Source organism: Oxyura jamaicensis, chromosome 4 (assembly GCF_011077185.1).
Source record: "Oxyura jamaicensis isolate SHBP4307 breed ruddy duck chromosome 4, BPBGC_Ojam_1.0, whole genome shotgun sequence".
Lineage (NCBI taxonomy): Eukaryota > Metazoa > Chordata > Aves > Anseriformes > Anatidae > Oxyura > Oxyura jamaicensis.
This window is the reverse complement of record NC_048896.1, coordinates 79,112,979-79,128,949: the sequence shown is the minus strand read 5'-3', so window position 1 is coordinate 79,128,949 and position 15,971 is coordinate 79,112,979. Positions and strand designations below refer to the sequence as shown.

Below are 15,971 nucleotides of genomic sequence, written 5' to 3'. Positions count from 1 at the left end.
GGTGTGGGCACACAGGAAGGCTGCTGCTGTGTTGTTGCAGGGGAGGAGCAAAAGCAAAACGTGAGTTTACAAGGGCACAACTAGGGATTGCAAGCGTGTTCCCTAATCTTTATTTTAAGATGTTCTTTAATAATTTAACATGTCTAGCATTTGGTTATGCATTTAACAGGTTGCAAACTGAGGCTGGATATTTCCTGATAGACTGCACATTGTCCACATCCCAGAGTGAGGCCTTTTCACATTCTGAGATCCATAATCCATTAATATTGCTAAATATGTATGCATAGGTGCTCATATAAATATAATATGTATAATATGATTATATGTATAATAGATCATAGTGATGCACTGTAAACTGATATCTCTGTTGTGTATCTAGTTCATAAGTAAAGTTTACATTAAAAAGCAGATTGCAGTGTTTTGCACGGTTAATGCCATTCATAAATAATACATAAATATACATATTCAAAATCTGGTACAAGGCAAGATAGGACATTAGAAAAGCAAACTTTAGTATTTATTTTAAATTAAACAGGTATGTACCCGCAAATGCCAGTATGATGGGAGAACTGGACTTCAATGATTGCCTTAGTTTCTGAGCAAACAGGAGGATTGAAATATGATTTGAGTCAGTGGTAGGCTGCACTTACCACAAAATGAGAACAAAAATTTCCAGTTGAGTGGAAGGTAAGGAGAGAAATGTACAGGAAAAGAAGGAAGAAAAATAAGGGACATGAAAAACTTTGAAAGTCAGGTATAAACTCAGTGGAAGAATTAGAGTAAGGGATTTTGTGAGTGTATGATGAAAATCACTTGATCTTTGCTGCTTCCATGTCAATAAGTTGAAGATGAGTTGAGATTTCAGCAAATAAGCATGCTGTAAAGGTTGTATGGTGAAAGCTTTAAACTCTACCATTTTCATGAGAGGAAAATCGTGAAAATTGACAATTTGCATAGCTTTCCAAGAAAAATAAAAAAGTTTATTCTTTCAAACATCCAATCTGCTTTAGAATCTACTGTGTTCTTAATTGTCACATCTACTGTGTTCTTAATTATTTTAAGCTAATAAATTGAAGGAGAGGAGGCAGGGATCCAAAGCTTCGAGCTTTAAATATAGTATTTTAAAATGTCATTAATTTTCTTTGTCTTTGTGAAGGAATATGCATTAAGGTTCATAATTTGTCCTGCAACCTTCTATTTTCCATGTCATTCTCATTCCTCTCCTCTCTAAACTAGATGTTTCAAGTCCATTCAATCTTTTTGGATGCCAAAACCTTTGATTTCTTAATTATTTTCCTCCTTTATCTCCAAACTCTTGGTTTTCTCAATTTTTTGATCTACATTGACCAAAGTTGAACAAAATATTCCAGATGACAATGAAACATCACTTTATATGATGGCATTTTAGTTTCCTTTCTGCTTTCTGCACTGTAATACTTTCTTTCCTTAACTGCCAATATTCATTGCAGCACACTTTCCATTGAAATGACCATGAAAAATCATAGGTCTTTTTTTTTTTTTTTTTTCTTAGCTGTTTTGTTTTTGTCAGGAACAAAAATTAAAATTTTACAGATGTAATTTTATTTTTCCATCCACATATCACCTTGTGTTTCTGAACACTGATTCAAATTGCATGTTAGTTTTTAAAGCTGTTCTGTGAAAGACTTCGGTCTCCTATTCTTTTATCTAACTTCAACATACAGAAAGGTTCAGATGATAACATCTTAAAGCTATCCTACAATAAAGTGTTTAAAACTTTTGTTTTTAGAGAAGTGCTTTGCAACTATTGCTTATAACAACTCTTTATAATTAAATTAGAAATAATGATTGTATCACATTGTTTGTTTGTTTGTTTGTTTCACTTATTTTTATACGAAATTGTTGTATTTGTGCCAAAATGGTAACTGAAAAGAAGCACTTGAGATGAGACCATGCTGTCACAGTAGCTTTAAAGAATGCCAAGGAGCTGCTGAACACGGAGCATAATAGAGACCTGAAGTGTATAGTGAGCACTGTATTTCCACCACCATTACACAGTTCCCACACACATGCCTTTATTATCTTAATCACAGTTTTGAGCATATGCTTTGGCAGGAGCTCCCCAGTTCTCAGGGAGAGAAGGAAAGAGAAGAGAGCTTGTTCCCTGTTGAGTTTTCTGAAGGATGTACGGAATTAACAGCCAAATTATTATTTATTCAGTGATTTTATAATACCACCATCATTAGATTCCTGTGCACAACATAAGAAAATTGTCATTATACTACCATTTCACATGGGCCAGATATTCTCCAAACTTTTCAGTACTTTTTTCCACAGTCACATTCTGCATTTTTAACTGAGTATTCTCTTCTGATTTTATAAATGCACTTTATTGACAGGCACATTTGAAAAATCCATAGTACTTGTAAGTTCCCTTAGTCTGGACAACATTCTGTGCCCTCCAGTTGTAATAGTTATCACCTGTTTATGGGCTGTATTTGCAGAATCCAGTGCTGAGTACTACCAAGCTGTCATGTCATGCTTCAGCCAACATAATGGTCCACAAACACCCTTGGGGTCTGCATCTTTCCTATATTTTGTCTTTACCTAATTGTATCTCATGTGAATAAACTTTTCCTATTAGACTAAGGTTAAACTTTATTGTCAGCCCTAATGTATACAGTTGCTAAAAATTTGACCCGTTTTTTTACAGATACCATTTTTCCATCCATTTCTGCTTTTTCTTTCTTTGTTCTTACATGTACAGAAGGTTAGTGAGAATATAATCTTGATATAGTTTCTAAAAGTCCATACTCCAGTTAATTTTTTCTTGTTGTTCTTGTGAAGTTTGTCCTCAACAAATACTCAAATACTCATGTTTTTTGTTGTTTTGTGGTGTTCTCCATCCATTTCTTCCATCTGTTCTCTCAGTTTGACCTCAGTACCTTATGAAGCTTTGATTTCTTGCTCTTTGCCCAGCACAAGCTTCCTTTACATAAACCGTGTATCTGCATCAAAATACTTTGTTACATTGTCAGTCCATGTGAGACAATGCTGCATAAATTCTAAGTAGTATTAATAATGTTGTTGTTCTCTGTCCTCCTGGTTTACATAAATAAACTGCAGGTTTTAATGTGTATGTTCCATTTCAAAAAAAAACCTTTTTTTTTTTTTTTTTTTCCTTTCTGGGAGTGGATTATTTATATAACAAGTTAATTTATGTGCCCAAAGCCCTTTAAATGAAATATTGAATTACTTAAGTATTGAACATTTGCAGTTTGAATTGAGTAAAAGTTTGTATGTCAAAGCTCTGTGTTAGCTCTTTGAGGAAAAGGAAGGAAAAAAGCTTTCTGTTTAGAGCATACTGATACTGATAATATTGATACTACGACTTTGCATTGTCTTGGTAGTTCTGCTGGACAACCTTTTGGGGATGTCATTTTAAGACAGTAGGAGCTGTCTTCTCTGCTGACAGCTACTGCCTCTGTAGTACTGTAGCAGAGTTGGCAGACTATGTGCTTGCACAGCTCTGCAGCCTCCCTGAGTTTGGTGTGATAACTGAAGCCACTGGGGAAGAGGAGCTGAAGTGGTTTAGGAGGGAGCAGGTTTTCTGTGATGGTGGCAGCAGGAGGAGCCAGAGCCAGCTGCAGAAACAGTGTTTTAGCCCAGTGCAGGTGGGTTTCCTAGGGAGCATCAGGGTGCTGGTGAGAGGGTTTTGTTGTACCACTCTGTCTGGCTTCTCAACAGTTACAAAAGTCAGTAGCAATTCCCATTATGTTCAGTCAGTTATCAGTCAATGCATTGTCTGCCTGGTACCACTTGGGAAGATGACTTCAGTAGCAGGACTGCTTATCTCCAAGTAGCTGCCAGTGAAAATGGAAGGAGAATAAAACCTTTGGTGGTCCTCTCTTTCTCCCTTTTGGTTAGATAAAGCTCAGAGGAAAATTAAGAATTCAGTATCTCAGTAAATGTAATTCTTAATCTTTATTGGCTTAGTACAATTGTGTCTGTACCAGTTATACCTATTCTGCAAAATTAATTATTCTCTTTATTATCTAAATAAACTCACATACAGCTAAAAATAAGAGTACCTAAGCTTTTCTTTTCATAGTGAGTCCAATCAATGCTATATTATTTGAGAGAAAAGTATTTCACATTTCATGTAGTAAAAGATCACTTGAGCAACAAGACTCCCTTAGTTTTAGTGTATCCACTAATTCTAGAGCAAGCACAGAAATAAAATGTAACCTCTCTAGGCCATCTTTAAAGGTTTCACATAATGAGTGACCTGCAGGAAACATTTTGGGAATGCTTCCCATAGTTCTATTATTTTAATGCCTGTAACTGTAAACATTGTGACAATAAAACATTGACAATAGATGTTACATATTAATAGTTTTCAAACATTTTCTTTATAATACATCATAATTAAGCCTTTTTCACTTAAGCAAAGCATGGTATAGTAGCTATTCACTTAAAAATATTATGTATTAGTAGTTTTCAGGATTTTGCTATTTAATATGTGTTGCTTAAGCCTTTTCTCATAGACAATCTCAAATCATGAGATAGCATTTATCCATTAGAAATATCAAAGAATCATAGATTGCTTTGTGTTGGAAGGGACCTTAAAGATCACGTAGTTCCACCTCCCACTGCCATGGGCAGGGACACTTCCCTCTAGACCAGGTTGCCCAAAGTCCCATCCCACCCAGCCTTGAACACCTTCAGGGATGGGGCATCCAGAGCTTCTCTGGGCAACCTGTGCCAGTGCCTCACCACCCTCATAGGAAAGAGCTTCTTCTTGATGTCTAATCTAAATCTACCCTTTTTTAGTTTAAAGCCATTACTCCTTGTCCTATCACCACAGTCCCTGATAAAGAATCCCTCTCCAATATAAGTCATAATATAACTTGGTTTAGATTTGTTGTTTATACCTCTTACAGAAATTTGTGTGGGAAGTTCTTTCATTGTCATATTTGGTCTGTTGAGTTCAACCAATTCAAGTGGTCTAATATACCTAGCACTTTCCTCCTTTGTCATATAGCTCTTATATTAAAGACATTATGGGTCATTCTTAAGGTTCAAAACTATTTACTTTATTTGGTTTTAGAAAGTATTGCCTTTCTAACAGTGATAGCATTTATCAGCCTCTCTGCAGGCATTCCTTACACATTTTAGTTTTTCAGCATCATTAATCTCTTTTCACTTGGTTGCATTTTAGAATTCACCTTCCGCATGCAAGTTCTTTGAAAAGTCTGCAGAAATAATTCTGGTTTCCTTCAAATTGAGACTTTTTGGCACATGTTCAAACAGACTATCACAAACCTTACAAATGGTAACCCAGCAGCAATTTTATTAAATGTACTGGTACCTTTTCTCATAATGGTGTGAGTGAGTGACAGGCTCTTATTTCAAAAGGAGAGGCCAAAAAGCCATTAATGAGCAAGTCTACCTCATGAAAATGCTCTTACATTCTTCTGTTTTTCTTTTCTCTTCTGTGGCTTGAACTAGTAGTCAAAGTGGTTCTAAAACCTCTTTCTTTACAGTAGTGTTATGAATAAAAGAAAATAAATACAGTGGCAATAAGTGCTGCTGAGGGTGTTGATACAGTGGGGGTGAGGAATGACCTTCTTTGATGACCACAGCTTTGTATAAATGACTATTTAAGCAATCAGGCATGGAATTAAGTTGATTTTTTTTCTGCATTTTTGTTAACATGAAAACCATTTAGTTAATCAAAGGAAGGAGTAAATTGTTTTGTTTGTTTGTTTGTTTGTTTTTATATTATTATTATTATAGAAGGATAGGAGTCCTTAAATGGTGATATTGCAAAGAGAAAGGTTTGCTGAAAGGGAGGGTCACTGGGGGGTTGCCACTGTTAACTAAACAACAGTTGTATAAATAATGTGAGTCTTCAGAAGGGACAGAAAAGACCCTAAACCATATAATGTATGAAATGAAAAAATATATGGCATTTTAATCAGGAATTTTGACAGTTCACCTCTGTTAATTCAGAGTAGTGAAAAGTCACTGACTTCTTAATTACTGTGGCCTTCAAGATAAAGTTGCTTGCTTTTTTCAGTGGAGCTTTCTAACATTTGAATGCCAAAGCTAGAAACTGTATGGCTGTTTCATAAGTTTATTTATATTTCCTTTGACAGTTTCCTAATTTGTCCCCTCACTTTTGTCTCATCTTATCTTCCTAGTTTCTACTATTTTTCTTAATGTTTTCATCTTCTTCCATCTCAATCTCTTATACTTTAATTTTTTTTTGTCTGTTGATTAAGAGATTAAAAATTGTGTATTCTGTCAAGCACTCAACTACATCTTTGTGAGCCCTGCAATATTAAGCAGGCTTAAAATCTCTTGAGATTGGTTCTCACAGAAACACTCATTTTTAAAGGAGAAGTGGAGAAAAAGAAGAAAAGGAGGAGAAAGGAAAGCTCTCTGAAATGAGGTCTGACAGAACTGAACTTGACGCATAGAATTTAACCAAGATAGGGTAAAGAGTGACCTGGTCACACTACCTTCACTTTGTGTAAATTCATAATTTTATCCGAGAACTGGAAGCTGTATGAAAGAATCTATGCCAAGCTAAGCTTGGCATCTATACAGTTACATCATTTCTGTTGTTTCTTAAAATTTATCCTTAGCTGAAAGTCCAAAGTACAGCCTTAAGTAAATGTCTACTGACCAGGGAGATTCTTACACTGAGGTGCAAAAGACAATTCCAAGAATGTCCTTTTGCAGAGAAAAGTCTCTTTGTGTCTTAGGCAAATTTATTGAAAAAGTTCAAAGACTTGCATAAGAAGAAAACTTGGAAACATCCAAGACAAAACAGCTTTCTCTGTTTTTAGCAGCTCGGAGTGCGATTCAGCTATCTACAGTAGCCTGACAGAAATGAGACCAGACCCGGCATCTTCACATCTTGAAAAGAATGGGTCTGAATGCTGAGGGGAGGATGCAAGAAGTTACAAGGCATTTTAGCAATGACTGTTTTTCAAAGTCTGTATTTGTTTCTGCTTTCTAGTTTAAATCAAAACATTGGTCTTTTTAGTTAGTAAAACTAGAGTTTATGGCCATTGCAATACATAAAAACAAATAGTGTTTGCTTTATCAAAAATGAAGAAATCTGCTAAAATCTTAACATCTTTTATGTAACACATACATATAAAGACACAACAGTTGCATGTGAGTAATGGAAAATGCATTCTCTTCAAGGCAATGTATTGAATAAATGTGAAAAATTAAAATTATGTAAAGGAATCTACTGAGGTACTTGACTTCATTACCTTAATGCATTTAATTTTGCAACACAGATTTAACTGAATTACTGTTAACTGTTTAGGATTCGTACCTTAATATTTCTCAGGGAAGACTTAAAATACATTCCATTTGACAGAAATAGATTGAAGTTTTTGAAGCTAATAGATTAGATTTTTGCGAAATTGACAGCTAAACCTGTCCACTTAACACACGAGAGAAATGATTTGTCATGCTCTTACTCAAATGTCTCTCTAATCTGAAAATTACTGGTAAATCATGTGGCTTTATGGTTTTGTTTCTTTTTATTTCTTATTTCAGTTGTCAGAAATGGTGTTTTCTGTAGGTAGAATATTTAACCTGTTCTTTATTAGCATGTGTTCTATGCTACTATTGTTCAGATCTTTGGCTTTCTTCATACTCTTGTGTCTTACCTTAAAAACTAATTAAATTTGCAGGAAAAGGGTAATTTCAACAGTCAGGAAGATGCAGAGACACAGAACACAGCAACTGCACAGGAAACTTAGTCTAAAGAAAAAGGAGGAGGTCTTTATGTGTGAAACCTTATGTAAAGTATCACACAGCACCCTGAGCAGAAGAGATTATGATTCACTCTTGAATTTAATCTTGAAATTGTATTGAAATTTCACCCTGTAGTGGAACTGGTGCAATGGCAGGGTATTCTTCCTTAAAGATGGAAATAGAAGAAGAACATCTCTTGTGGCCTTAGCTAACTTGCTTTTTTTTCAAAATGGAGGAACAACCCCACTGCTGGTTTCCAGAAACTTTGGAAGTAGGTACTGGCCAGAATGAGCACCACATTGTTCCACTTCTGCGAGGTTTGTGCATGTTCTGGTGGTACTGGAGTATGTTGAGGGACCTCTGTGTACTCTGCTAAGAGAAAGAAACTAAGTCAGGCATGCTATAAATGAATATTTTACATAGTATGAAGAGAATCTGGAGAAGGCCTATCTAGCTCTTCCAGAAAAACCCTCATAGTTCTCTGACAGCTGTGCTACACTCCAGAGGTGTCGTTACTCTTAGATTTTATTTTTACATATGGTTCTTCCTCAGCAATAATGTGAGCGAAGTTACTGTAAAAGAAACTGAACATACCAACCTAGAATCATAGAACCATATTTATATTTTTTTATGGTAAATTTATGGTGCATGCTCAAATAGTGTTAACAGGTAGTGAGGACTCCCACCACACTGTCAGCCACACAGAGCAATGGGATTCCTAAGCAGGTTGACGAGTCATCACTCATGATGAACCAAGAGTGTAGCAGGATTACATTTATTTTTGTGAACTTAATACAGTTATTCTGAAGAGCTCAAGTAGTTTTTTGTAGTGTAACAGCTCTCATCAAAAATAGGCTAATTAGAGAGGCTTTAAGTTGACTCTAGGTGACTCAGGCTAATTGCACAGGAGGCACACTCTGACAGATGCTAAAGTACTGAGCAAATAATTCTTTAAGAAGGGGTGCATTTGCCTACAACCTAAATCTGTAACAATTAAGGAATGTAAACCCTACCATCATTAATGGTGCTGTACGGTTCAGAGCATGAGATGGCCTTGTCTGTGATGAAAAATTTAGCAAATGCAGGTTTGGGACTTGCTTTTAAATGTGATGAATTCTTTAATGGCTTTACTACAGCAATCCTTGTTACTTTTTTGATGTAATGTGGACTATGGAGATGTCTGTCATTTGCAGTCAGTCCCCTGAGGAAATATTTGATAGAACAATTAGACTGGATGTTTGCATTTTGGCAAGCTTTAGGGCAGCATTGACAGTGACTCTTTATATGCAAATATTTAGTAAACTGTCAACCAGATTTATTAATACACAGAATTAGAGACTGAAATTTTAAAGTGCAAGTAATATAGTCATTCAAAATACATCTTTTGTTTTGTTAGACATGGATGATACCACAGATTTCAGCAGAATTCTTTTGCTGCTGAAGTTAGAAGAGACATTTACTGGATAAAAGCACTCTGAAAAACAAACAAGTAAAAACAACAACAACCAAAAACCTGGCAGATGTTAAATATGATAAGAGAGGTGTTGGGTGCATATTGCAGTTCTTCAGATTCAGAAGCTGCACTGAATCCCATCGCTGAAATCTATTTTCTGTTTTCTGACAGCTGTTTTTGCCATTTACTTTAAAAAGCAGATGGGGAAAATGCAAAGAAGAGCTGTCAATTTTATTACCATGTATAATCAGCATCTGTGCAATACATCAGACATACTGCACAGCTTACACTTTCTTCTCTGTAGTAAAAATTCTTTTGGGGTTTCTTGACAATCTTCTTACATGTTTTTTGTAAATGAGTAGATGCTGGAAGGAAGAGTTTAGATCAATTAAATGCTAAACTGACTAACTTGACCAAATTTACTTAAAACAAGATGTTACATCCTGATTGTTTGATAATAAAATTTGCGGTTAATTTGCTGATCCATATTCAAATTAATGTTTTCTTAAGGAAGATGTTTGTATGGGCGTAGCACATCTCTATGCAGTATAAATTGTGTATCTTTCTCTACTGAGCAGGCATAGTATATTGTACTCCACGTGCAAAATAAAGAAAGAATTTTGTAGAGAACTGGGTGTTCTCTACAGCCACTTTCTGGGAGCAGAAGTCTTTCATAGAAATCACTACTTACAGTGGTAAAATAAGCTGTTTTGAAAGCGTCAGTATAAATAAACATGTTGTCTGTCTCTAAGTGCGGAAGTAGTAATCACTAATGGTGTGCTGCAGGCTCCTAGCAGAGAACAGCATCCTCCTGGAAAGTGTCAAGGGATTTATGTGTCACAAGGCTGTCTGGGGACACAGTGGGAAGAATCCGTCTACTCACTGGGGACCTACTTTGATTTGATTTGATTAGGTTGGAAATCACAACTGCAGAAGCACCTTTGCTTCTTAAAATAGTAGATGGTTGTACATTATGGTGTCTGCAGGGATGAGCCGGGGGGGAAGATTTAGAAAAAGAAATATTCACAGTACATCTCTTAAATAGGAGAGATTAGGGAATAGTCTTGAAAAAAGGTTTCAAAGGTTTCAACTAGTTTGGCAGTGTTAAAAGACACTGAAGCACTTATGTATTGATGCAGGACTTCTTTGAAGTGAAACACTAAAAGGAGCAGGAGACTTAATACTAAGAGCATTAATTAGCATTTGAGTGGTGATGGGCAGAGTACTTCTTATACATGAGGCAGTGCATGCTTTGATGAAGCATGTACTTAACTGTCTTCCTCCATTATCTTATCTTATTAAATATGCTACTAAAATTGACTGTGGCTTTTGAAAAAGAAACCACCAAGGCACTGTTTATGATACATAGATGATCATTTATAAAAAAGAATGACTTCTGGGATGACTTTGAAAGGCAATGCTATGCACAAAATTTAATACAAGTTTCATGGAAAAATACTTATATTAGCTTTTTTTTCTTCTCTAATATAATGGTACTTCGGGCCATGTCATTTGTGAGCACTTAATAGCAGATTTTTTCAGTAATAGATAACTACAACCCATTCTATTCCAGAATTAAAAATGTTTCATTTAATATGAGGAATTAATATAAAGGAGAGTTTTTAATTACTATGGGCTTTATCAGTAGAATGCAAATTTCCTTTAGATACTATTTTATCTGTGCTTTGTGACCCTAGAATATATCTAATTAGATTTTCCTCTGGAATGGTGGATGCAAATTTTCACTCTGTGAAATTCAGCAGATTCTAGGAAGATAAAGCAGATTAGAGGATAACAAAGCTTGAAAATGTGAATTGGATTTACTTTCTTTACAGACAAAGCAGGGTATAAAAGATTTTTCTTCTGTATTTAGATAATCTTATTTTTTCTTTCTTATGCTAATCTCATTTTCTAAAATATGATGTCTTCCAGTGCATACACTTTGGCATGAGTTAATAAAAGACATAGTTAGATGATCCTACTATAACAAATTCTTTATCCAGAAGAGCTTGAAAATTTATCCTAGTACTACACAGTCTATCTGTTACAATGTAGCTTCTTCACTAAAAGGAAATCTTAGGTAAAGTTGACATAGCATTCATTTTATATATCCACCAGTGAATTGATAGTTCCCTTTACTAGAACTGCTAGAAAATTAGCTTTCAGAAATGTATTGGAGTAGGACTTTGTCAGGTTTGGGACCCATATGATTTGTAGACAAATTGGGCAGCTGTACATGAAATATGCTATTCCATCTTCTCATATCAAATGGCATACATTTATCCTACAAGTTTACTTCCTCTTATAAAACTTAGGTTTAAACATAAGTGAAAGTGAACAGGAGTCCTCCAGCACTAGCTCATAAGTCTGTACGTCATGGACTAATAATATTCATACATGAGGCTTGTGACAAACTGATACAGGACCATTGCCACTGCAGTATCTGTCTTTCCCATACACACACAGGCGTGATTCCCCAGTGTCTCTCCAGCAATTCAAGTCCTCCTCTGTAATATGGCCTAATCCATTGCTGACCCTTTTTAGTCACCCATTTCCAGTCCTTTGTGTATGCCTTACACATTTCCCTGTGCAAGAGGTCCTTTGGCTGATTCTCAAAGCTGCACATCTGACAAACGTCCAGCCAGGCTATTCCTGGTGGTTGGGCAATCTTTTGCTGCCAAAGTGTGTGTAATGGGAATGGATGGATAGTTGCCACTCCCTTCATGGCTGGATTAGTTTGGACTCTCAGCTCCCTCCCATTGCTAGTTTAAGGAAAGGTCTAGAAATTTATTATCTGGAGCTTTTACCTCTCTGTGACCTAACCTGAGTAGAAAAGTATCTAGATGAAAAGCATGTATAATCTTTTATTCCTGAGGAAAATCAGCTAAAAATGAAGCCTAAGAATAGAAAATACTTGGCTCCAGTGTAATTTGGTGTTGACCTGTAATTTAAGCAGGATGTTACTTATTCAGATGTTTGCTTTCTACATCTTCTTGAGTCTACTGGAAAAGAGTGACCTTGCCCCCTCATAGCCCATCAGTACTCTTGATCTGATGCAAAATGTGTTTCATACGTCCAAAAGGCTCAGCCAAGGTGAGGAAAACGTGTGAAAAAACATTCTGTTTATGGAAAAAGTTAACAGTCTAGTACCATGGGATTCCCTGCAGTGTTTAAAATATACCTGAAAACTGTAGCAAGGTGACAATATTTTCCAAGTTAAGGACTTTTTAAAATATGACCCCTATCTTAAGCTGTGCTGATGAGGTAAGATTTTCTGTGTGCTAGGAAGGGTTTTTTTGGAGGCGTTCTTTCTTTCTTTCTTTCTTGGCTTCTTTATACACTAGTCAAGAACAAAGCATATTTAGACTTAAGAGATCTTGAGTATTAAATATATGAATAGCTCCATCTGAACAAAACCTCATAACGGCAGCAAAAAATCTTTCTTCTGTCCATGATAACCATGAAATACTGCGTTATGTAATGTAGCTTCTATTTTAAACATGCGTATTGCTGGGCCTGTTTTGACTGGTTGGCAAATGCACCATAGGTCTGTATCAGCATAGATTTCCCATAGGCAAAGCTCTGTATGTTCAAAAATTCTTGGAAAACTGCTTCCATCAGCCAGTTCATACTCGGCAGTGTGTCAGGTTTCAGTCACACTCAGTATACATACAAAGCAAATATAGCCAGCAAGATAAACTAAAATTTTAGATAAGAAAAATTGTTTCAAGAAGTTATAAGTGTAGCTGTGTAATTCTAGTATTGTAGCGTAAAGAAAAGGTATTACATACTGTGTATAAAGAAATAATATGTGCACGTTGAAAAATAAGGCGTTTACCTTACTGCAGGTAGCAACATATATTATTTGATCCGTAGGAACATTCTTCACCATTTTTTATGGTTTACATATTAGACTGATTAACTCACAGAATTCTTTAGAAATTTCTAAATAGAATTTACTATAAAAGTTGTATGTGAATCATAAATTGGGAGTCAAATAACAATAACTCAAATTTGAATATTTTAATGACACTTCTAGCTTAAGTTTGGAAAAAAAAATCCTGTGTGCTCTGAAATAAACTTTCTTTATATTCAGGATGAAGACTAGGCTTTCATTTCTAACATTATGCTCTATAATTTAAAAGAACAGAGAAAAACTGATGAGTTCTTTTTAATTAAAATCAAAATTAAATTACATTGTTTCTCAAGGTAAAAGTCATACTGAAAAAGAAAGCAAAACCAGTGTTGTTTTTTTTGTTTTGTTTTGTTTTGTTTTGTTTTATTAAAGACAACACTTCCTGTTTTGTTATGGCTTTAGGTTGCTTTTTGGCTTCTTTTTTGTGTGTGTGTGTGTGTTTTTATGCTGATGCAATTGTTTTGCAGACGGTTAGAACAAAATTCAATCAAGGTCATACCTCCTGGAGCTTTCTCACCATACAAGAAACTTCGAAGAATGTAAGTACCTGATATTTTAGATTTATTATTTTATTTATTTTATATAGAGAGATAAATATGTAGATATATCTAAATAGATTTAGATACAGATATGTATACATGCATACATTATATATATAAGTAAAAAATCAGTTCAAGATCATACAGAGGAACTTCCATCAATATGTGAGTATTTAAGAAGTTTGCTGTAAGATAAACAGATATAACAGTGTAACAGTGTGATTAGTAATACCATGTAGCATCTTTGTCCCATTAATAATTTTTATTTTTTTTAACCAACCATTAAAATTATTTATTATGGTTTTGCGTAAAAGCAACATGTTAATGTAGTCAACATAAAAAGATAGAAATCATTGGAGATATGCCGCTGTCATTTTGGAATATTTTTGAGGCTGTATAGTCCCGTGGTCATTTCAAACAAGAAGTGTTTATAAAAGATACTTAAGCAATTCGGAAGTGCATGTTTTTCAGTCATTTTTTTTTCAAGCATTTGAAAGATCTATTTTTAATCATGCATTTTTTTTTTCAGTGTACTATCAATTTTGGTGGTTTTATATTCAAATTCTTCAGCAGTGTCTTGCATAAATATTTTAATTTCTCTCTCTCTTCCACAGCCTATGAATTATTTTAATGTTTGCTATTTTAAAAATAGCTTGAATTAATAGAAGCAACTTTCATTTATTTCAGTGACCTGAGCAATAACCAGATCTCTGAAACAGCTCCAGATGCTTTCCAGGGCTTACGTTCACTCAATTCACTGTAGGTATCTGTTTGACATGTGGAAACAGAAGCTAATTTCTCATGCTCTTATAGTGAAGTTATTTTGGATTTTTAGCTCTGCAGGATTTTTATATAAATTCAATCAATACTGAAAGCTGTAAAAATAATTTCAGAATGTTAGAGTGAAAATTGAATATTGTATCACAACTGGACATTAAAAAAACATGTTTTCTTTTAAATATGTTCGTAGCAGAGTTGAAGGAAATCAAAGAGTTTGTTTACCCCCAGTTAGTTTTATTCTTAAAAACAGCAATCCACTTACAGAGGTCCCTTGGTAAGGCTGCGCACAGTGAAGTGCTGGTTCTGCTGAGAGATCTTTGTGTGGCTTATCTTTGGGAAAATGTGATCCTTCCATCTCACAGGACCATGAGGATCTTGCAAGTATTAAGTCACTGCTGTTAAATTCCCTTCAGGAAAATTGAATATATGTATTTATATTTATATTTAAAGTTGCATTGTATATAACCTTCATAATAAGAGCTTTGTTTGCTTTTTTATTTCCTGGTACAGTGTCCTTTATGGCAATAAAATTACAGAACTTCCAAAAGGCTTATTTGAAGGACTCTTTTCTCTGCAATTGCTGTGAGTATTTATTTAATATTTACTCTACCTGGGGGTAACCCATAAGGAAGACTTGGTAAGAGATATAGGCCTAGCAGGAAATTCTGTGTGTAAGATCAGAGCATAATAAAAACAAGTTATGTTAAAGTGAGATGTGGTAGTCCAGCTTGCCATTCATCCATAGATATTTCAGTTAATGTCTCAGCCTAAAATAAATACAATTGAAACTATTATCTTCTTTGGAATTTATAATGATATAGCATATAACATGACACTGTCTTGTGATGTAAATACTAAGTAGTGTGTATGCAGTTGTAGGTGAGATACAGTAGAAACATTTGGATGCTTTACATACAGATAAAATGTAGTGGAAGTACTATGTAGTTATGTTTTTAGTTGTACCTATGTAAGAACAGTGTTGCAGTAAGTTTCATTTATGACTTTTAATGTTTTTTGAGACTCTTCAGTGTAAAATTCTTTGACTCTATGAACTCCACCTGCTGTTTCTTTTAACAGTTCAGAAATTCCCATGCGTAAGCTTATAAACCATTTCCTTTTGAATTTAATACTGGGAGTAAAGGGGAATGTCATGGTGATATGTTTATCAAATATTGTCAAAATTAAGTAGAAAAGGCTTGTTGTATTTTGTGACGCAGATTTGTGAAATAGGCCATAAAACAACGAATAGAGCTTTTGGAAGACATTGTCCCAGAATCCGTGACTTGTTAATTTGAAGACTGGTGAATCTAGTAAATGGCTTCTTCCCATTTAATTAGAAGCATTTAATGTCCAGATTTTATAGTTGACGATTAGCTAAATGTCTATTATTAATAACTCATTGAAAATGGAAAAAAAAAATAATAATAATAATTCAAGATTTAGCACCACCCAGAGGTTTAACATTTTTATTTATTTTAGTCAGAAACTATATGTAAATATGTGTTTCTGTTTGCCTTTA

General features: G+C 34.7%; 1 protein-coding gene across 16 annotated transcripts in view; it reads left to right on the top strand.

Moving 5' to 3' along the window:
* The window catches only part of SLIT2 (slit guidance ligand 2), a 256,661-nt gene that overhangs the window by 167,653 nt on the left and 73,037 nt on the right, over positions 1–15,971 (top strand). For all 16 annotated transcript variants that reach the window (XM_035323812.1, XM_035323806.1, XM_035323807.1 and 13 more), the window contains 3 exons: positions 13,601–13,672; positions 14,360–14,431; positions 14,963–15,034. In XM_035323812.1, coding sequence (XP_035179703.1) covers positions 13,601–13,672; positions 14,360–14,431; positions 14,963–15,034 — 216 coding nt within the window. The remainder of the gene's footprint in view (positions 1–13,600; positions 13,673–14,359; positions 14,432–14,962; positions 15,035–15,971) is intronic.